A 24844-nucleotide genomic window follows, 5' to 3' on the forward strand; every position below is an offset into this window, starting at 1 on the left:
CATAATGGTGCTAGTAGCGCCATTCTCATACGACTGACTCGAAATTTGAATAGACGTCGTATTTCAGATGTAGAAACACGCCTACCAACTGTCGTTTACATCACACAACTCCTTCTTGGTGTTGCTCAGTGGGTGATCGAAAACTTTTGACCGATACTGTACTTTCTGAACTTTAGATTTTCAAATAGGGAAGAACTTTGTTAAAACGCAGGGAGGTACATATTTTGACTATCGGTACGCTAATGACAGACGTTTCATCTTGAATGACACTGAATTATCCTTCAATGTCCAGGAGTGGTAGCGTGGAAAAGATGGCCGTTAGCTATATTATTCCACTCCTAAGTAGCGAAAACACCACACAATCTAATTACGTTCCAGCAGCTACCGCTCCCAAATCCTCTATTTACTACACAAATTTCCCATTTAAGTGCAAATTGAATATGATAATTAATAAACGTCAAAACAATAAAAAAGCAGTCGCCTGGATGCTTGGTAAAGCAATAAAAATCAAAGTAGTCGATATGGGATATGGACTACCCTTAGTTAACAGATACTCGACGTTACCGTAAACAAGCGTCAGTGTTACGAACGAATAGGGCTTCCTTTTCCAGATGGTCTCCCAGACTGTACTCACCACGCGCGACTCAGCTACGTACTCCTCGTGGAACTGGAGGCCGAACTTGCACTTCTGCATCGTATAGTGTACCAGGTAGGCGCTGTACGTGAGCCTACCCAGCGGCTGGAAGGGCCGCCAAGACAGCGCCGACGACGCGAACCCTGCAACACGGCTCCGTGTCAGAGACAGCACCTCTGCGCGAGATGGAGCTGCGTTTCAGATGTTACATAGCTGCGTCCTCATAGCGTGTTATCGCAGCTGGAAGCGGCAAGGTGATGGGCTCGACATACAGAAAAATGCCTTCTTGCGTCATAATAAACTATAGAAGAGATCACCTAAAAATAAGCTTCTAACTTATAGAATTACATTCCCCTTGAAATATATTGAGTCTCGCCTTTATCTTAGATACTATCTGTGAAGAAATGAGTTAAAATTTGTACCACGGTCGGGGCTTGAATCCAGGTCTCCTGCTTACAAGGCAGATGTGGCTTACAAAACACTCATTCGACCTATACTAGAGTGTTTCTCCTCAGTGTGGGATCCGTACCAGGTCGGGTTGACGGAGGAGATAGAGAAGATCCAAAGAAGAGCGGCGCGTTTCGTCACACGGGTATTTGGTAAGCTTGATAGCGTTACGGAGATGTTTAGCAAACTCAAAAATGGTTCAAATGGCTCTGAGCACTATGGGACTTAACATCTTAGGTCATCAGTCCCCTAGAACTTAGAACTACTTAAACCTAACTAACCTAAGGACATCACACACATCCATGCCCGAGGCAGGATTCGAACCTGCGATCGTAGGAGTCCCGCGGTTCCGGACTGCAGCGCCTAGAACCGCACGAACAAACTCAAGTAGCAGACTCTGCAAGAGAGGCGCTCTGCATCGCGGTGTAGCTTGCTGTCCAGGTTTAGAGAGGGTGCGTTTCTGGATGAGGTATCGAATATATGCTTCCGCCTACTTATACCTACCGAGGAGATCACGAATGTAAAATTAGAGAGATTCGAGCGCGTACGGAGGCTTTCCGGCAGTCGTTCTTCCCGCGAACCATACGCGACTGGAACAGGAAAGGGAGGTAATGACAGTGGCACGTAAAGTGCTCTCCGCCACACACCGTTGGGTGGCTTGTGGAGTATAAATGTAGATGTAGAAATGTAGTAGATGTAGATGTGTTAGCCCCTACACCACCTGGCTGTGTGGCTAACACAGGTGCGCAGACTACCCTATTCCAGTGCCCACTCTAACACATACTTAAAACACGCCAGAAACAAGGTAGCTAGACTACAGCATCAAAATACCGCCGATGTAAAAGCGAAAGGAAAATTTGAAATTGGTGGTAAGTTCCTATGGGACCAGACTACTGAGGTTATCGGTCCCTAGGCCTACACACTACTTAATCTAACTTTAACTTACACTAAGGACAACACACACATCCATGCCCAAGGGAGGACTCGAACCTCAGAGAATCTGAGTTCGAGCCCCCAGCCTTGGCACAAATTTTAATTCATTTCTTCGGCTTCTGTGCTTCTAAATCATGTTTGAACGTGAAGATTCTTAACTTCACACCTCATATCAATAGACGAACGACTTATGATTACTCTCCACGTTAAACTGTCGTCCCTCCTCCTCTCTATGATTCACTGTATTTGCATCTCCCCCTCCCCACCCGCTCTCTGTCTCACACACCAGCAAAACAATTCAAATGTCAGCAACACTTTGAAATCGCGTGCTGTTCCTCAAGCAAAATGCAACGAAACAAGCATCACATATCTATAAAACCATGTGAAATGGCCGCAGAAACGTCGTATTTTGCAGATGAAACACATCAAATTCGGGTGTAAGCGGTACAAACGGCAGCAACAAAAGGGACAAATATTATAACACGCCAAAACAAGGTAACTAGACAACAGCATCAAAAACCGTAACTAACATCCCAAATAACGCGATGTAATGGAGAGATTTTAAATCTGAAATGGAGGAAATCAGAAAAATAGAAAAGGTTTAGTTGTTTGCAGATGACAAGCCACATGATTACCAATACGCGAATACATATCTGACAGCATCGTGTGAGGTGTGTAAACAACTGTGTAACTATGTTACTTCCGAATTGGTATCCTAGTCTTAATTTTCAGCACAGGGACATTTACGGCCTCAAATCTGTGACATGTGTCTTTAGCTGTATATGTAAACTAACGTAAAATTCGACGCTTAGTTATTGCTCCTTTAAGCCAAAATTCATATAACTTCAAGAGATGTTAACATTAATGATAATTATCAGAAAGAAAATAAATAAAACCCGTTGGAGATAGCACAGAAAGCACTGAAACATGTTTGCCTGAAACAAAACCTAATCAAACGGTGTCTTGCGTAGCCTGCTCAGTTTTTAATTGTATGTAGCATATAAGCTAGATTCCAATTTCTATATTAGGGAATAAACCCCCTGTCGTGATTGTATCATATATCTTAGACCAGGGCTTCCCAACGTGTGGTCCGCGGACCCCTTAGGGGTCCGCCGGCTCTTTCTAGGGGGTCCGCGTCCACCTTTCCGCCGGCTATTTCTAGGGGGTCCGCGTCCACCTTTCACCGAATCGTGTAAAATAATGAGTAAAATTATTGAATAAAAATGTGAAAATCAAATTCACCACTATTTCTTTTCGTGTGAAAAACATTTGTACTTTTACTTCAGGTCGTATTCCCAAGCAGCCTTTGCGGTTCCTAAGTTAGAACGCATACACAGTTTAGTGCCGGAGAATGCGGCTTCTCTGATCGACTGTTTCGCAACAATACGGGGGTCGTTTGTGCGCCGGCTCACGGCGCTAGATGCGCTGAAACCTTTTACGCATGGACGGAGCGAGCTTTGTCGACCAATCACAGCACTCGCTGCCACGTATGCTGCACCAGGCATCATTAAATGTTAAACTTGCTTTTTCAGTGCACTACCCATTTCATAAGTCGAGTTTTGACCCGTTTATTACTTCTAACATGGATCGGTGGCTGAAGTCAGGATCATTGAAGAAGGGTGCAGTTTCTCCATCGCCTTCACAACAAGCGCAGTTCCCGGTTGAAATGAATGAGGAGGGAGGACGACCAAAGGAAGAACAGTCACAAGAAGCTCCACAGACGGATTTATAATGTGAAAACGCTGTAAGTACTCCATGGGTTGCAATTTCCTGTGGAAGTGGAATAACCAAGAAGCGTAAGTGCAACGAAAGAAATGGGCTTTATGGAGACAAAGGAGGGTAAAGCTCAGTGTGTAATTTGTGCGCAAGTCCTTCCGAACAGTTCAATGGTTCCAGTTAAATTGCGCCATCATTTTGAAGGTACTCACCCGGATTTCCAGGCTAAAGACATCGATTTTTTCAAAAGGAAGAGTGCTGAACTAGCTGCCTCTCAGCATTGCATGAAAACTCAAGCAAAAACAATTAATGAAAATTCATTAAAAGCTTCTTTCTTGGTTAGTTATCAAGTGGCAAAAACAGGCAAAACTCATACCATTGCAGAAAATCTCATAAAGCGTGTGTTAATGATACTGTTTCTAGCATGCTAGACGAAAAGGCAGTAAAGCTTGTATCTTCAGTGCCATTGTCAAACAATACTGTGAAGAGACGCATTGTTGACATGTCATATGATGTGAAAGACACTCTTGTTTCTCGCATCCAACGCAATTCATTTTCTCTGCAGACAGATGAATCCACCGATGTTGCAGGATGAACGATTTTATTGGCTTTTGTCTGTTATGAATATTCTGCATGTTTTGAGGAGGACCTCTTATTGTGCAGACAACTACCTGCCAACACAACAGGTGGTAAAATATTACGTCTATTGGATGTTTTTTTAAGGACTAACGAAGTTTCGTGGTCTAATTGCATAGATGTGTGCACAGATGGTGCAAAAGCTATGACGGGTCCTACAATCGGAGCAATAACGAAAATCAAAGAAAACGCCAAGAATTGCAGCAGTAGTCATTGTGCTCTCCACAGATACGCTTTAGCTACGAAACAAATGCCTGTTTCGTTTAAGAAAGTTTTAGACGAATCCTTTCAAATCATTAACTACATAAAATCAATGCCGTTGAAGTCAAGACTTTTCACAATACTGTGTGAAGATATGGGAAGCCTTCATCGTTCCCTGCTTCTCCACACAGAAGTGAGGTGCCTCTCACGTGGGATTGCACTCTCTCGGTTGTACGAATAAGATTGGAAGTCTTAGCTTTCCTTTTGGAGCATAACACGAAATTAGCAGACCATATTAATGACGAAAATTGGCAGTGTATACTTGCCTATTTGTCAGATATTTTCTCCAAAATGAACGAAATGAATATTTCACTCCAAGAGCATTCAAGAGGAAAATCAATTTTTGGGCAGTGAGTGTCGAGGAGGGGGAGGTCAAGTGTTTTTCTCTTCTCAAAAAGTTTTTGAAAAACAAAACATTGGCGCTTGGGAAGAATTTGTTTCATCAAATCCTGGAACATCTCCGAAGCTTGATGTCATTGTTGGAGCATTATTTCCCAACAGCTGAAGATGAGAAGTTGCTGAAATACGAATGGGTGGTCAACCCATTCACTGTATCCAAAAAGCCGAACATTCTATCCTTAAATGAATATGAGTTGTTGATAGAAATTGCCGCAGACCCTATCTTGAAATCAAGTTTTGACATTGACGGTTACTCACACTTTTGGATCCGTTTGGATTACAAAAAATACCACCCCGTTGTTGAAAAGGCAAAACGTGTACTTCTTCCGTTTGCCACAACATTCATGCGTGAATCTGGATTCTCGATCTACGCTGCCCACAAAACTAAGTACCGAAGCTGTCTAGATGCGGAACCAGACATCCGTCTCCAGTGGTCAAGAACTGAACCCAATCTTTCAAAATTGTGTCAGCAGAAGCACCCTCAACCATCACATTAGGATTCCATTATTATTCCTACAAACTCATCTATAATAAAGAAGAAAGCATTTTTCTTTTTAGATGCTCTGTGAACGTACCTGAACTATAACTCTGTAGGAATTTTGTTTCTGTCTTCTATCATTTACAAAATAATTATTAATTGAATTCTGTTGGCATTGATATTTTTGTTACGAAAATTAAAATGATCTCTAAAGCTAATTTCTTTTCTTTATAATATATTCCGTCCTTTCACTTAAAAATATGGCCTGCCTATACTTCAATTACAATTACTTCCTGACACTATATTGTGGCAACTGGCTGCGAGCGTAAACAAATGACGACTTTCCACGTGCCACGTTGTAAAAGGTAAACCTCCTCTGCCAGATTTGTTTTCTTTGAGAAAAAAAGTCTTACGTTCTGTGAAATGCTTTGTCTTCTTATACAGAAATAAGAGAGTCTGTTTGTTTTCCTAATTTGTTTACAGTCGAGGCTGAGTGGCTCGATATAGTGTCCAAGTACTAGTTGAAGCTGTTTGCTGTGGCTAAACTGTTGTCATGCCGCCTGCCGCTTGCCGTTCAATAGATACGAAAAGACGTAAAAATAGCTAGACTTTCCGACCTGTTTACATGAGCACGAAAATCGATAGTGGAACTGAAAATGGCTTTATAAAAGCAGATTTTAAAGTGTTTACCTGACCAACCAAAAGCGGAACTGGGGCATCGGCTTACGAAATCCGAGTTTGGAAACGCATGTAAACTGGGCGAATGTATTATACACACACACACACACACACACACACACACACGACTGTTACGAAATATGCATGCTCCTTACACAACAGTAGCCAAACAGTGGAAGTGAGCAGACCACAAGCGGCAGCTTGTCAACAGCGAACAGTTTGGACGTGACGTTGATTGCTCTTGGAGGAAGGCAGCTCCTACGTGTGAAATGTCAATTATCAAGTAATTTTAATCAGGCTTTAGTGTGTTGAACAAAGGGAGTAAATCCACTAGTAAGTGTCTGGATACACTGGGAATTCAAATTGGATCGTTAATTTCAAGTTGTTTTTATTCATCTCTAAATGAAAGACTATTGATACTTAGGGGGGAGGGGGGTCATTGGGAATATGTCACTTGCATTAAGATTAAGAAGCTTTCAGTTCCCATGGGTTTCACTCTGAAATTTGAAGTTCCTGTGCTTTGGACTGACTAGGGGTCCGCCATGGATTTTCGACTGAAGAAGGGGTCCGCCAGCTGAAGAGGTTGGGAAGCCCTGCCTTAGACCATGTACGTTTCTGCATGTTTCCAGTAGGTGGAAGCATGTGCTTTGAAAAAGGTGTTTATCGCTGTGTCAGCACGTCTTCGAGAAATAAAGATAATTTCCATTTGTTTTTAATAATTTTGAATTAAATTGTGTTTAGAACATGCTGTAATATACCAACATATCCTACAGTATGGAATACGTGGGATAAATGGAATAATATGGGAGTAAGTCACAACATTGCAGCGATATATTTCTTCGATGTAGCACTGGAACTAGCTTCAGCAACGATCTAACTTTCACATTTCAGAGGTATTGTTTTCATAATTTTTAGGTATTTAATAGTGAGTTTTCAGAATATTGCACATATTTTAATTAATTTCAAACATAAATAATATTCTCTTTGAAAAAGTTGTAATATTTTGATGAATCACACAAGTTTTTTAAATTTAGTATTTTAATCTTATTTTTTCCCAGAACACTGCATTGACAAGTACTACACACTTATGATTCAAAAAAATCTTTCAAATCTCCAGTTTACGAGCAACTTATTAAAGCGTGTGTGGGCTTCGATTCAGGGAGGGGGAGGGGGGATAGGTTATCAAAGAATAAGCCTTGTGAAACTAAAAAAACCAACTTTGCTGTGAAATAAAAAACATCAACAGCCAAAATACAGGCGGTCCGTTCTGAAACCCACAAATATGAAGTCCAAATTTGATGCTTGCTAACATTCAGTGTTGTGTTGCTCTACTCCATGCGTTCACTGATTTATTTTGCTTTGTCTGATAAAAATTTTGTAGTTCCACACTTCTGCGAGTGATGGTAAATTTATTCGGGATGTTAATAACAGTGTGTATGTGTGTGTAACGGTAACAGGTATTCAGCTTTTTAGTGCCATTTTTCAAGAGCTCGTTTTTGAAATGTTTACATGACACAGTTTGATTCTGTAGAGCTTAAATGACTTTCGATTGGGACTACACGTTCCTGTTGATTAAACTGGTGGTACCATTTGAAGAACTTCAAAAAATGGTTCAAATGGCTCTGAGCACTATGGGACTTAACATCTGAGTTCACCAGTTCCCTAGAACCTCTTAAACCTAACTAACCTAAGGACATCAAACACATCCATGCCCGAGGCAGGATTCGAACCTGCGACCGTAGCAGTCGCGCGGTTCCAGACTGAAGCGCCTAGAACCGCTCGGCCACACCGGCCGTCTGAAGAACTTCGTTGTGAAACAGTATTTAAAATGGCTCTGAGCACTATGGGACTCAACTGCTGTGGTCATCAGTCCCCTAGAACTTAGAACTACTTAAACCTAACTAACCTAAGGACATCACACACATCCATGCCCGAGGCAGGATTCGAACCTGCGACCGCAGCAGTCGCACGGTTCCGGACTGCGCGCCTAGAACCACGAGACCACCGCGGCCGGCAAACAGTATTTAAAGAACTCTTCAAAATAGGAAGCGAAAATCAGGTTTAATAGTTTCAGTACCTCATGAAGCAGAACCATGGTAAAATAACATCACATCGAATTTGTATGCCATATCCTTTGACAGTATTTATTAACGAAATGCGCTGAATACTTTGAAGTCAAGAGCCCAGTTAGACAGCGCTGTATTTGTAATAACATAATAATTCGATTCCAGGTTAGCAGTCACAGATATTTTAATAACTGTAATATTTTCGTCGGTGAAAGTTAACATTTTGTGTCAAAACTACACTCCTGGAAATTGAAATAAGAACACCGTGAATTCATTGTCCCAGGAAGGGGAAACTTTATTGACACATTCCTGGGGTCAGATACATCACATGATCACACTGACAGAACCACAGGCACATAGACACAGGCAACAGAGCATGCACAATGTCGGCACTAGTACAGTGCATATCCACCTTTCGCAGCAATGCAGGCTGCTATTCTCCCATGGAGACGATCGTAGAGATGCTGGATGTAGTCCTGTGGAACGGCTTGCCATGCCATTTCCACCTGGCGCCTCAGTTGGACCAGCGTTCGTGCTGGACGTGCAGACCGCGTGAGACGACGCTTCATCCAGTCCCAAACATGCTCAATGGGGGACAGATCCGGAGATCTTGCTGGCCAGGGTAGTTGACTTACACCTTCTAGAGCACGTTGGGTGGCACGGGATACATGCGGACGTGCATTGTCCTGTTGGAACAGCAAGTTCCCTTGCCGGTCTAGGAATGGTAGAACGATGGGTTCGATGACGGTTTGGATGTACCGTGCACTATTCAGTGTCCCCTCGACGATCACCAGTGGTGTACGGCCAGTGTAGGAGATCGCTCCCCACACCATGATGCCGGGTGTTGGCCCTGTGTGCCTCGGTCGTATGCAGTCCTGATTGTGGCGCTCACCTGCACGGCGCCAAACACGCATACGACCATCATTGGCACCAAGGCAGAAGCGACTCTCATCGCTGAAGACGACACGTCTCCATTCGTCCCTCCATTCACGCCTGTCGCGACACCACTGGAGGCGGGCTGCACGATGTTGGGGCGTGAGCGGAAGACGGCCTAACGGTGTGCGGGACCGTAGCCCAGCTTCATGGAGACGGTTGCGAATGGTCCTCGCCGATACCCCAGGAGCAACAGTGTCCCTAATTTGCTGGGAAGTGGCGGTGCGGTCCCCTACGGCACTGCGTAGGATCCTACGGTCTTGGCGTGCATCCGTGCGTCGCTGCGGTCCGGTCCCAGGTCGACGGGCACGTGCACCTTCCGCCGACCACTGGCGACAACATCGGTGTACTGTGGAGACCTCACGCCCCACGTGTTGAGCAATTCGGCGGTACGTCCACCCGGCCTCCCGCATGCCCACTATACGCCCTCGCTCAAAGTCCGTCAACTGCACATACGGTTCACGTCCACGCTGTCGCGGCATGCTACCAGTGTTAAAGACTGCGATGGAGCTCCGTATGCCACGGCAAACTGGCTGACACTGACGGCGGCGGTGCACAAATGCTGCGCAGCTAGCGCCATTCGACGGCCAACACCGCGGTTCCTGGTGTGTCCGCTGTGCCGTGCGTGTGATCATTGCTTGTACAGCCCTCTCGCAGTGTCCGCAGCAAGTATGGTGGGTCTGACACACCGGTGTCAATGTGTTCTTTTTTCCATTTCCAGGAGTGTATTTCGTGATATACTCGAACAATCTTATTCTTAGAAGAAAACAAATGAGATTTGCATATTTGCTCTGTGAATGAATCTAAATGTAAGAGAGAGAGTTCTTACAGCCGACGCCCGACGCAGAGGCGAAGAAGACGAGGGCGATGCCGACGCCGTAGGTGAGCCGGAAGAAGGCCTGGTAGACAGCGGCGACCGTGGGGCTGTCCAGCCAGTCGTCCTGGTAGAAGGGGTACGGCGACACCAGCGTCGCCATGGGCAGAGTCAGCGGCACCACCCAGCACACCGCCACAGCCCACTGCGGAACACAAGCAGGCGCTGCTCACTCACCTCACACACCAGCATCACACGACGGCTGACATCACCCACAAAAACCATTCATCCCTCAGTCCGACATCTCCCTCAAAACATCCTTCATGACCTAATTCAGGATCACTGCTCAGCATAGAACACACATAAACGCTAAACAATGTCATGTTACACAACACTATCACATGCAGCCCAACATCTACTACAACCGATCATATACCACATAGAAAGGGCAACCACTCACTGCAGAACATACACAAACTCTGAAAATTCTCGTGTTACACAGTAATACTACATACAGTTCAATATCTTCCATACTTCATCTAACTCAGAAACAAACTGACTGTGGAACACATACAACCTCTAGGCTCTCTCACGTCACACACCCATGCCACACTCTGCCCAATACCTCATACAATTGCACATGTGCCACTCAGCTGAGAACCACTGCCCACTGCATAACACATAAATTTTCGTCGCCAATCTTATACACCAATAACAAATGTATCCCACAACGCATGCTTCATCATTTAGCCCAACATCTCACTCATTAGGTCCTTCATGATCTAGCTCAGGACCACTGTGTACGGTAGGCAAACACTGAACAATCTCATTTTCCGTACCAACATCACTTACAGCCCAAATCTCCTACACTAGTTCATTAGTGCATATAAATCTCAGCTGAGGACCAACACTGTCTGCAGGACACACACAAATGTTGGTCACTGATCTGATACACCAGTACCAAAAGCACCCAACTTCTCCCACAATACATCATTCTTCACTCAGCCCAACCTAACCCTCAAAACACCCTTTATAACCCACCACAGGACCACTGCGTACAGTAGAGTACACAAATACACTGAACAATACCATATGCAACCCAGTATCTGCTACACCAGATCATTTACCACACAGCTGAGGGCCACCATTTACTGGAGAACATACAAAAACTCTCAACAATCTCGTTTTACTCAGTAATACCACATACAGCCCAATATCTTCCATCCCTCATCAGCCACCTCAGAACCATCATGGCTGCAGGACACACACAAATGTTGGTCACTGATCTGATGCACCAGTACCAAATGCACCCAGCATCTCCCACAATACATCACTCTTCACTCAGCCCACTGGGCTGTCTCGTGTCACCCACCAATATCACATGCTGCCTGACACCTCCTACAATGACTCATTTGCCACCCTTGTGATGACCACCACCAACTGCAGAACACATAAATGTTCGTCACTGAAGGAATACATCAATAACAAAAACATCCCAACGTTTCCCACAATACATCTTTTTTCACCGAGCCCAATATCTCTCTCATTACATCCTTCATAACCCAGATCACCACTGTGCACTGAAGACAATCGTTGAACAATCTCATGTTACACACCAGTATCACTCTGGTTCATATTAGGACTGTTGATATTTTTTAAAAATATCGGGAATCCGATATATCGATATTTAGAAAATATAATTTTCTGCGCTCGATATATTGAAAAAGTACCAATAAATCGACGGCAAAAAATCGACATACCTGCCAATAAAAATATCGGTTGCACTGCCGGTTTTATGGCTGTATACTTAAGTATTGATTTATTATTAGATATTCTGTACATCAGTAAGCTAGCAGCCCGTCTATCCCTTTTAGAGCAATAATTGAAAGGAAAACGATGCACGTTCACGCTTGGTGATAACCACTTTGCTAACTATGGTAACTGCATGTAAGAGGCACAATAAAAGGCGTCCAGTTGGTCCGTCGTTCGGTTTCGTCAATAACGGATTTGTCCGGAACACCTCATGGCGACATCCCTGTTTTTTCATGTCTGCCTACGCCAGCGACCTAGCAGTCCTAGTATCGAAATTGCGTGGCGAAGCCAAACGTTGCATTTCCTGTTGGTAGCGCCGAGCGCCGATTTACGTCAACATTTCCCCTCACACGTCTCCATCCACCACAAAAATCAATCTTGTCATTTAGATTTTTGTTCATCATGTTCGGCAACTGTTTATGAAGAAGGCCGATGTGGACAAATAGCACACTAGTTGCGTTAAAAATTGTTTTTTCGGACTGGTGTGCTATTTCTTCGCAACGGAAATCTTGCTATTCCATTAACACACCGCCACTCCCTAGTGCAATCGGACTACTACTTTTGTGCCACATGTACTTGCTTCACACAGTCAAAGAGAAAGATTGGACGTGTTGGAAGCTCAAAACGTAGTAAGACTCCTTCATACAGTGAAAGTAAAATTATGTTCTACTACAATTTCAAAAGAACAGCTTCAAATATTTACCGAAAAATTATGAAAAAGTACAATATACACTAAAATTATCGTCACTCGATATTTCCATTTTGATATCGATACATCGAGATATCGCAGGAGAAATTTCGCCATTAAACACCAATATTTTTCGAGACATCGTACACCTGTACCAAATGCGTCCCAACATCTCCCACAATACATCATTCACCATTCAGCCCAAATTCACCCTCAATACATCTTTCATGACCCAACTCGGGACCACCGCCCACACTAGAATATACTCAGACATTGAACATTTTCGTTACACATCAGTACCATTTTCAGCCCAACATCTACTGCAATAGATCATTTACCACCCCCCTGAGAGCCACTGCTCATTGTAAATATACAAAAACGCTGAACATTCTCATGTGACAGATTAGTACAACATACAGTCCAAATCTCCCATCATTCACCAGCCAGCTCACAACCATCAAAGACTGTGGAACACATATATGCAGCCTGACACCTACAACAGATCATTTACCGCTGAGCTAAGAACCACCACCCAGTGCAGAACACACATAAATGTTGGTCACTGATCTCATCAGTGCCACCTGGATCCCAATATTTCCCACAATACATCCTTCATCACCCAGCCCAACATCTCCCTCAATACATCCTTCCTGACCCGACTCAGGACCTCTGTGCACTGCAGAACACACACAAACGCTAAACATTCTCATGTCACATACTAGTACAACGTACAGCATTAAAGATTGTCACCTGATACACTGGTATTACATGCTGACAAACATATTCCCAATAGATCCTTCATGACCACGTATCAGGGTCACCACTGACTGCAGAACACACACAAAATCTGGTTCAAAAATGGTTCAAACGGCTCTGAGCACTATGGGACTTAACTTCTGCGGTCATCAGTCCCCTAGAACTTAGAACTACTTAAACCTAACTAACCTAAGGACATCACACACATCCATACCCGAGGCAGGATTCGAACCTACGACCGTAGCGGTCGCGCAGTTCCAGACTGTAGCGCCTAGAACCGCTCGGCCACCCCGGCCAGCACACACAAAATCTGATCCTTCCTGTATCATCCATCATTCTTCAACACACTCTTTTGGCTGGTCTCATCCTGAAATAAAATTCCTTATCCTTAAGATCATATCCCTCAAATTAGAAAAGTTCCCCTCCATTCTGAACATTAGCAAGACGCTGTGGTCATAAAATCAGCAAACTCATATTCCACTCCCATTTGCTACGCAAACTCTTTATCATAGCCTTTAGTCACCATGGCTCCTTGCTCCCTTTCGCTCGATTCTTGTCCCAGACAATTAACCCCCCCTCCCCCCCCCCCCCTACTCTCTGCTGCTGTAGGCCCCAGATATCATGAGTGACAGAGAAGATTCAGTAGGAGGTGAATTCAAATCCAGACACTCCATTGAGAAAAATTCTCCTCATCTACAGCAACTTCAGCTTTGCGTTTCTTGTCCACATTTTCTCGAAAACCTCATCATCCATTGATCACATTATCACCCATGGAACACTCATTGTCAATAGCATACGTTGAGTAGAACCTTCCTCCTCCCATACCAGTGGTGTTACAATTACCTCAAAAAATGGTTCAAATGGCTCTGAGCACTATGAGACTTAACATCTGAGGTCATCAGTCCCCTAGAACTTAGAACTACTTAAACCTAACTAACCTACGGACATCATACACATCCATGCCCGAGGCAGGATTCAAACCTGCAGCCGTAGCAGTCGCGCGGCTCCAGACTGAAGCGCCTAGAACCGCTCGGTCACCGCGGCCGGCTACAATTACCTCACTTAAAATGATCACTTAACGTAATATTGTAAAAACCAATCCACTTGCCCCCGCTAAGAATCCCACTATCGCCTAAAACAATGCCCTAACATACAATCTCCTATATTCAGTACCTGTAACTAATACTATCCAATAAATTCCTGTAAACATAAGGCTAAACCTCTCCCACGATCCTGAATTTACCGCCCCTGTTCACCCTATTAACACTCACACCACTCGGACAAAGCCTTATGATCCTCACCAATAGCTGAAGACATCGCCCACTTAGTCACAGCAGTTCTACAAAACATCCACTCCTTTGAACTTCGTCTAACAAAACCAATGGCTGCTCCTCCCAGCTTCCATCTCAATTGTATTGTAAACTTTTCCTAAAATCAATTTGTTTTCACATACCTAAATACACTTGTGTAACCTCTCTACACTTGACCATTCACAGTGCGTCAGATTCCTCTGCAGACAATCCCTTTTATAGAATCAATAGTTCTCGGGTTTCCAGCCACTTCAAGTGATTAAAACTACTCGAGCTTTCGCCCGAGCACTGCTTGGCGATTGTCAAGTGGTATGACTGTCAGTGGGCTGATGGTACGCCAGATGTTTTGAGACCTGCTGCGTCTTTAACTAGTCTCAGTAACTGACGGATTTTTCTTGGAGGCCTGAAGATCGATTTGATCTTGTGTTTTTCAGCTGTCGGCTTATCTTGCATCATGCAAGAATGATATCAGACTTTGGTAAACAACCCCATAAGCTGAAGCACCTATGCAAGATCCTCAGGAAAACCGGCTATAGCGCTCATCTAATAAACGAAGTGATTTCAAGTCAGAATCACAATAACACCACCGACGAGGAGCAGTAAAGAAACTTGCTTTCTTGTCGTTCTGTGGTTCCGAGTCATCTGCTGAAAAAAAGATCAAATTGATCTCCAGGCCTCCGACAAAAATCCGACAGTTACTGAGAACAGTTAAAAACGCAGCAGGTCTCAGAACACATGAGGCCTGCGGGACACCTTGCGAGTGCGGCCAGTCTTACGTCGGACAAACAGTACACTCTGTGGAACAACGCAGGAAGGAGCATGAGAGGTTTTATCGCCCACGCTATACCGAGAAATCTGCTTTGGCTAAGCGTTCTTTAGAGAACAGACACCGGGCATAATTTACGAAACATCTGTGATGGCTCGCACTAACGGGTTCTGGGATCGAGTAGTTAAAGAAGCCATTGAAACAGAGACGGCAGACTGCAGCTCAGCACGGCATCGCGTGGTAGAAGTGGCCACTTCGAACGCCGAGTCAATGTATGCCCATATATGGACCAGCGACGTCACAGCTGGCAGCTAATGTATGTAAGGGGCAAGGGGCGTACCAGCAGCCCAATGGTAGTCATACCACTTGACAGTGGCCAAGAAGTTCTCGGCCGAAAACTTGTGTAATTATAATCAGCTGAAGCAGCTGGAAACCCGAGAACTTTTTATTCAATGTTGTCGCTGCAAGGCTCTGCTTTCTTACAATTTCCTCCATAGCACAACAACTCCTGTCTTTTAATTTTATCCTCACATCCCTAGCTATATGTTTCCTACACCATCCAATACGAGTGAAAGCAGCTCTTTACCTGATTCAGTTCTATTTGTCCATGCATAATCCTTTTCTAAGCTACTCTGTTACCTGGAAATGGTCGTCAGACCCTGAAGAAAATCCACAAACAACTCAAGAGCACCAATCATCATTAGCAGCAACAAAACAACAATGTCACATCAGACACCAACGAAGTTGCTATCACCACGTCAACATCGCCAGTTTCTAATCTCATCACCTGCTTTCACCACTCATTTTTAATTTTTGAAATCTCCATCGTATAATTTTAAATCTCAACAGCTTCCCTCAAATGCAGAAAACGAAATTACTATAAAAATATAAAAATGTAGGACTTGATGTATGATTATAAAGAAGAATGCCCCTTGCTGTATATGTTTAAGCTCTGCATTGACTTTTGTTTTTTCAGTCGTTCATCTTCTGATGTAGTTTGCCACTAGTTCCTCTCCTCTGCTGACTTCTTCATCCCAGAGTAGTTACTTGCACTCAACGTTCTCAATGAACTTTTGGATATGTTCCAATCTCTGTCTTTACTTACACCTCTTATCCTCTATTGCTCTCTCTTGCGCCGTGGAAGTTGATCGTTGGTTTCTTAACACATGTCCTACCCTGCTAACCCTTATTTTCGTTAGTGTTTTCCATGCATTCCTATCCTCACAGATTCTGCGGAAAACATCATCGTTTCTTGTCTTATCAGCCCACCTAACTTTCATTACTCTTCTATGCATCTTAAATGTTTCCGTTATCTTCTTGTTCTCTTTTTCCCACAGTCCACGATTCATTTCCACACAATGTCGTGTTTCAAACAAACATCCTCAAAAATTTCTTCCGGAAATTGAAGCCAATGTTTGCTACTAGTAGACTACTTTTGGACAGGAACGCCTTCTTTGTCTGCATTAGTCTGCTTTTTATATCCATCTTTCTTCACTTCTAAGGTGTTTTTTGCTTCCAAAGTAGCAGAATTTCTTTACTTCTTCTTCTTCTTCTTCTTCTTCAGTTTTGATGTTAAGTTTATCGCTAACCTCATTTCTGCTACTCCTCATTATTTCCATCTTTGTTTGCTTTGCCCTCCATTCATTGCGTGTGCTCATTATTTGATCTCACGTATCAATAACACACTACTGGCAATGGAATGGCAAGCTTGTATTAGACGCCAATAGAAGTCATGTGTTGGCAGACACAGTGATACAGTTCCGTACTACCTCTGCTGCCACAATGAAGGGCGACTGGCGGCAGCAACTCACTCCCACTTGCACTTGGAGTCACTTTGCTGCAACACCATCATTCGTGCTTAGTACACCGCGGAGGTGGCATCAATAGTGACGATTCCACCTCCGTGTACACTAATATTCATAATACCTATGGCCTTACCGTGATTGAACACTTCCTTTCCCAACGCCCAATGGTTTCCAAACCAACAACCTCCTTCCTAGTCGCCATGACCAACTACATCCTCACCCACAATTACTTCTCCTTTGAAAGCATTACCTACAAACAAATCTGGGGTATAGCTATGGGCACCCGCATGGCGCCATCCTATGCCAACCTATTCATGGGCCATCTAGAGGAATCCTTCCTAAAATCCCAGAATCCTTAACCCATCACCTAGGTCAGATTCATTGATGACATCTTAGCTATATGGATCGAAGGCGAGGACACCCTATGCACATTCCTCCAGAACCTCAACAACTTCACGTCCATTTGCTTCACCTGGTCCTACTCAACCCAACAAGCCACTTTCCTAGATGTTGACCTCCACCTTCAAGATGGCTACATCAGTACCTCTGTCCATATCAAACCTACTGACCACCAGCAATACCTCTACTTCGACAGCTGCCACCTCTTCCATACCAAGAAGCCCCTTCTGTACAGCCCAGCCACCTGTGGTGGTCACATCTGCAGTGATGAGCAGTCCCTCTCGAAATATACCAAGGGTCTCACTGAAGCCTTCACTGACCGTAATTATCCTCCCAGCCTTGTACAAAAACAACTCTCTCGTGCCCTATCTTTCCAGTCTCCCACCACCTTCCAAAGTCCCACTGTCCAGCCACAGAGGAGCACTCAGTACCACCCAGGACTGGGGCAACTGAATTATATTCTCTGCCAGGGTTTCGATTACCTCTTGTCGTATCCTGAAATGAGAAATGTCCTGCCCACTATCCTTCCCACCCCTCCCACAGTGGTATTCCCCTATCCACTGAACCTACACAATATACTTGTCCATTCTGACACAACCCCCGCTCACAATCCCTTACCTCATGGCTCATACCCATGTAATAGACCTAGATGCAAGTCCTGTCCCATACATTCCCCCCCCCCCCCCCCCACCACCACCTACTCCAGCCACTAACGTTACTTATCCCATCAAAGGCAGGGCTACCTATGAAACCAGTCATGTGGTCTACAAGCTAAGCTGCAGCCATTGTGCTGCATTCTATGCAAGCATGACAATCAACAAGCTGTCTGTCCACATGAATGGCCACTGACAAACTGTGACCAAGAAACAAGTGGACCACCCTGTTACTGAACATGCTGCCAAACGTGATATCCTTCATTTCAATGACTGCTTCACAGCCTGTGCCATATGGATCCTTCCCACCAACACCAGCTTTTCTGAATTGCGCAGGTGGGAACTTTCCCTGCAATTCATCCTAAGTTCCGACAACCGCCCTTGCCTCAACCTTCGTTAGTCACTGATCTCACCCATCCAGCCCCTTCCCTGTTCCCATTACAGCACTACACAGCCGTCATTGCACCACCACATCCAGTCTTTTTATTTCTCTCCTTTTCTGCTACTCTTGCCCCCCTCCCTACTTTTCCTCGGCCGTCCACCTAACCTGCAGCACTTCACTGTCCACCACCCCCACCATACTATCACTGCCCCTCCTCAATCCGTTCTCCTCCTTACCCCCATCCAGCCGCCACTCTCATTATGCACTGGTGCTGTTGCTCGCAGTGTGGTTTCAGTTGCCTGAGACTGCAGTCGTGTGTATGAGTTGCGTTTGTATGAGTGTGTGTGTGTGTGTGTGTGTGTGTGGGTGTGTGTATTTATTGTTGACAAAGGCCAATGGCCGAAAGCATTATTTGTAAAAGCTTTTTTGTTGTATGTATCTGTGACTCAGCATCTCCGCTATATGGTGAGTAGCAACTTTCCTTCTCATAATATTGTTACATTCCATCCTGGATTTTTCATTGTTTGATAATTACTAACAGTACCACATGAGCTAAGCAAATAAACATACACCATTGGAAAGAGAATTTTCGGCAGTAACTTATGGCGTAAGATGGTCGGTTCTAATACAATGGCTTTGGGTGATATTCCCGTTTAAAAATTCAGCATTAGGTACTAGGAAATTAATATCGCCCAGACAAAACGCTGATGCAGTGACCAAACGGTGTAATGGATTACGCTCCCAAGCTCTATCGATTGATGTAGAGATATCTGCAATACACTATCTTGAATAGCCGTGTGATGCAGTACACGAGTAATGAACTTGTATAATTACTTATAAAGTAATTAAGAATATACACACAAATATATGTAGTAGTATGCGTTAGCATTGGCACATCGTAGAAATAATACAGCTTTACATTTATAAATTTAAGTGGTTTTGATAGAATTATTTACTCTGGAAAGTTCGTGTGCTAATAATCATAATTATGGGTAAATCATGTGAGTTAGTCAAATTCTGAGCTCTTCCCGAGAAGTATCAATGCTTTCTGGACATAATATTGTTTGCCCGTCTATTGTTAAACTTGAACAACATTCTTTTATTGCACAAAAAAATCTACCAAATGGGAACTCATAGTGAAGGATCTATTAGAATACTTTTAATGATAACAATTATATTCAAGGTACCTGTTTGATTTACACCTACATATATACTCCGCAAGTCACATTAGGGTGTGCGGCGGAGGGTACCTTGTGTACCACTGTCATTTTCCCTTTTTCCTGTATAGTTCACGGCGAGAACGATTGGCGATAAGCATCTGTGTGGGCTCGAACCTCTCTAATGTTATCTTCACGGTCTGCGAGATACACGCAGGCAGAAGCAGTATATTCGTAGACTCTTCTAGGAGACTACACTCTCGGAACTTTAGCGGTAGAACTTACAGTGATGCAGAACGCCTCCCATGCAGTGTCTGCCACTGGAGCTGACTGAGCATCTCCGTGATGCTTTCGCGCTTGCTAAACGAACCGGCAACGAAATGTGCTTCTTTTCTTTGGATCTTCTCTATTTCTTCGATTAATCTTGTCTGGTTCTGACACTATAATGCCGAACAGTATTCAAGTATCGGTCAAAAGAGTGCTTTGTAAGCTACTTCCTTTATTGATGGACTACATTTTCTGAGGATTCTTCCAATAACTATCAGTCCGGCATCTGCCTTGCCCGCTATTAAATTCTACACTGAAGAGTCAAAGAAACTGATAGACCTGCATAATATCTTATAGGGCCTCCCTGAGCACGCAGAAGTGCCGCAACACGACATGGCATGGACTCGACTAATATCTGAAATAGTGTTAGAGGGAATTGACACCATGAATCCTGCTGGGCTGTCCATAAATCTGTAAGAGTAGGAGGGGCGGAGATCTCTTCTGAACAGCACGTTGCAAGCCATTCCAGATATGCTCTATAATGTTCATGTCTGGGGAGTTTGGTGGCCAGCGGAAGCGTTTAAATTCAGAAAAGTTCCTGGAGCCACTCTGTAGCTACTATGGACGTATGGGGTGTTGCATTGTCCTGCTGGAATTGCCCAAGTCCGTCGGAATGCACAATGGACATGAATGGATGCAAGTGATCAGACAGGATGCTTATTTTCGTGTCACCTGTCAGAGTTGCATCTAGACGTATCAGTCGCCCCATATCACTCTAACTGCACACGCCCCACACCATTACAGAGCCTCCACCACTTTGAACAGTCGTCTGCAGACATGCAGGGTCCATGGATTCCTGAGGTTGTCTCCAGACCCGTACACGTCCATTCGCTCGATACAATTTGAAAAGAGGCCCGTCCGTCCAGGCAACATGTTTCCAGTAATCAACAGTCCAATGTCGGTGTTGACGGTCCCAGGCGAGGTGTACAGCTTTGTGTTGTGCAGTCGTCAAGGATACACGAGTGGACCTTCGGCTCCGAAAGCCCATATCATGACGTTTCGTTGAATGGTTCGCACGCTGACACGTGTTGGTGGCCCATCATCGAAATCTGCAGCAATTTGCGGAAGAGCTACAGTTATGCCACGTTGAACGATTCTCTTTAGTCGTCGTGGTCTCGTTCTAGCAGGATGTTTTTCCGGCCGGAACCATGTCGGAGATTTGATGTCTTACCGGATTTCTGATATTCACAGTACACTCGTGAAATGGTCGTACGGGAAAATCCCCACTTCATCGCTACGTCGGAGATGCTGTGTCCCATCGCTCGTGCGCCGACTATAATACCACGTTGAAACTCACTTAAATCTTGACAACGTGCCATTGTAGCAGCAGTAACCGATCTAACAACTGCACCGGACACTTGTTGTCTTATGTAGACATTGACGACCGCAGCGCTGTATTCTGCCTGTTTACATATCACTGTATTTGAATACGCATGCCTATATCAGTTTCTTTTGCGCTTCAGTGTATATGGTCGTCCAACTTAAAATCGCTCCGTATGCATTTTCCTGGATATTTTAAGAAGTAGCTGCTTACCGTGATTGCTCTATAATCGTGTAATCATACAATAAAGCGTCTTTCTGTCTATACGTGTTTATATCAAAAGCACATAAATTTATAAATCTAATATTGTGTTATTATTAAAATGTACAAAGTGTAATGAAACTGTTACGTATATGTGTAACTATTCCTGATTATTTGGGAATTAATGACTGAAGTTCAGTAGGGGTGTACTGCATTCTATGGCAGATATCACTACACCACTCGATAGAGTTCAAGGAGTGTAGTCCATTACACCTTGTAGTCAGGGTACCAGGTCACATTTGTTTATGTTGAGGGTCAGTTCCCACTCCCTGCACCAATCGTCGATACTCTGTAGCGCTTCCTGCATTTCGGTACAATTTTCTAGCTTTGTGGCTTTTCTGTACACAACAGCATCATCTGCGAAAAGCCTCATGGAATTTACAACGCTGTCTAGGCCTACTAGGTCATTTACAAATATTGTGAAAAGTAATGGTCCTGTAAGACTACCCTGGGACACACCCGAAGTTACTTTTGCGTCTGAAGATTTCTGTGCAATTCAGAATGACATGCTGTGTACTATTTGGTATGAACTTTTAGTCTGATATTCCATCCGCTCGCATTTTGTCCATTAGGCGGCAGTGCGGAACTGTATCGAGCTCATTGTGAAAGGCAAGGAACACGGCTCTTATGCCTTCTGTGTCTCGTGAGCGAACAGGCCGAGGCGGGTTTCACACGAACGTTGTTTTCGGAACCCATGTTGATCCCTATGGCGGAGCTTCATTGTTAACGTCCTTAAGCGAGTTTGGCGTATTTAGATTTTACGAACGTTGCTTTGGTTAAACCATAAAACAATCTTCTGGCTGGTATAGTCAGAGGGTTGACATGTAATAGTTGGTGTAGCTTTTATAAGGATGGTGTGAAGGCAGACAAAATAATTTAATGCTGCAGGTAGTACGATATGGAAGGTGTGTCTCTCCAGGCTGCAGTGAGACCGCACATACACTCCTGGAAATGGAAAAAAGAACACATTGACACAGGTGTGTCAGACCCACCATACTTGCTCCGGACACTGCGAGAAGGCTGTACAAGCAATGATCACACGCACGGCACAGCGGACACACCAGGAACCGCGGTGTTGGCCGTCGAATGGCGCTAGCTGCGCAGCATTTGTGCACCGCCGCCGTGTGTCAGCCAGTTTGCCGTGGCATACGGAGCTCCATCGCAGTCTTTAACACTGGTAGCATGCCGCGACAGCGTGGACGTGAACCGTATGTGCAGTTGACGGACTTTGAGCGAGGGCGTATAGTGGGCATGCGGGAGGCCGGGTGGACGTACCGCCGAATTGCTCAACACGTGGGGCGTGAGGTCTCCACAGTACATCGATGTTGTCGCCAGTGGTCGGCGGAAGGTGCACGTGCCCGTCGACCTGGGACCGGACCGCAGCGATGCACGGATGCACGCCAAGACCGTAGGATCCTACGCAGTGCCGTAGGGGACCGCACCGCCACTTCCCAGCAAATTAGGGACACTGTTGCTCCTGGGGTATCGGCGAGGACCATTCGCAACCGTCTCCATGAAGCTGGGCTACGGTCCCGCACACCGTTAGGCCGTCTTCCGCTCACGCCCCAACATCGTGCAACCCGCCTCCAGTGGTGTCGCGACAGGCGTGAATGGAGGGACGAATGGAGACGTGTCGTCTTCAGCGATGAGAGTCGCTTCTGCCTTGGTGCCAATGATGGTCGTATGCGTGTTTGGCGCCGTGCAGGTGAGCGCCACAATCAGGACTGCATACGACCGAGGCACACAGGGCCAACACCCGGCATCATGGTGTGGGGAGCGATCTCCTACACTGGCCGTACACCACTGGTGATCGTCGAGGGGACACTGAATAGTGCACGGTACATCCAAACCGTCATCGAACCCATCGTTCTACCATTCCTAGACCGGCAAGGGAACTTGCTGTTCCAACAGGACAATGCACGTCCGCATGTATCCCGTGCCACCCAACGTGCTCTAGAAGGTGTAAGTCAACTACCCTGGCCAGCAAGATCTCCGGATCTGTCCCCCATTGAGCATGTTTGGGACCAGATGAAGCGTCGTCTCACGCGGTCTGCACGTCCAGCACGAACGCTGGTCCAACCGAGGCGCCAGGTGGAAATGGCATGGCAAGCCGTTCCACAGGACTACATCCAGCATCTCTACGATCGTCTCCATGGGAGAATAGCAGCCTGCATTGCTGCGAAAGGTGGATATACACTGTACTAGTGCCGACATTGTGCATGCTCTGTTGCCTGTGTCTATGTGCCTGTGGTTCTGTCAGTGTGATCATGTGATGTATCTGACCCCAGGAATGTGTCAATAAAGTTTCCCCTTCCTGGGACAATGAATTCACGGTGTTCTTATTTCAATTTCCAGGAGTGTATTTGCTGGACTTCGCGTGGATACTGGTTGTGAATTAAGAGATCAGATCTTTTAGGGAAATTTACCTTATTTACTTAAAAGTTTCATTGCCTCAGAATTCACAACCATGTGGACTATTGTGTTAAGAATCTGAATTTCTTTTGGAGGCTCAGAGTTTTAACATTTTTTGTAGTATTTTAAGTTTAGAATTAGGATCTTTTTGGTTTATTAGCTCTGTCGTAGCGGAAATCTGATCTAGTTGAACTTGTGAAATATTAACCCAATTTAGGGACATATCTCTTGCGCTTCTACACAATCGAACTGTTAATTGATCTCTGTGCCTACCATTAAACACTGACCAATAGCAGATTACGATTTCACTTTGTATTCATTGAATTAACTGTTGTGCTGAACATTTATTTGTCGTGTGTCATCTAAAGGCAATTTGGCTACGCGGAGATGAACAGTTTTACGAACATGCTGTGCCAGTTTGTGGTTACCCATCTACAATAACATACATTGTTCTATCGACACCTTTGCAATTCGCTAGGCACTTCATTTATAACAAGGTGTAAAATAAAAATTTACAGAATGGGCCGGCAAGCCGCACAGTTTTGGCAACGCTTGTGTCTCACTAAAACTTCTTGGCGGTGATCGGAGGTTTGGAAACCGCCACTCGGGCACGGATGTTGAGTCTGAGCAGAATGCGTAAGCCAGCCCATGCACTGAAAGCCACCGTGACTGATTTTGACATTACTTGTTTCACAATACCCTTATGATACTCTATGAGACTTCTTCAATTTTCAGGCTCACGACGACTGGAGATATTTGCCCAATATGTGTACTCTACAAATGTCGTATAAAACTGCTAA

At 44.7% G+C, this 24844-nt stretch overlaps 1 protein-coding gene across 1 annotated transcript in view; it reads right to left on the reverse strand.

Annotated features, from left to right (window-relative positions):
- LOC126199572 (nose resistant to fluoxetine protein 6-like) overlaps positions 1–24844 on the reverse strand; it is a 231358-nt gene that overhangs the window by 28364 nt on the left and 178150 nt on the right. The window contains exons 10-11 of the mRNA XM_049936495.1: positions 10011–10200; positions 635–777 (exon numbers count right to left, since the gene is read on the reverse strand). Of these exons, the coding sequence (XP_049792452.1) occupies positions 635–777; positions 10011–10200 (333 nt within the window). The remainder of the gene's footprint in view (positions 1–634; positions 778–10010; positions 10201–24844) is intronic.

This window comes from Schistocerca nitens, chromosome 8 (genome assembly GCF_023898315.1).
Source record: "Schistocerca nitens isolate TAMUIC-IGC-003100 chromosome 8, iqSchNite1.1, whole genome shotgun sequence".
In the NCBI taxonomy this organism is placed as follows: domain Eukaryota; kingdom Metazoa; phylum Arthropoda; class Insecta; order Orthoptera; family Acrididae; genus Schistocerca; species Schistocerca nitens.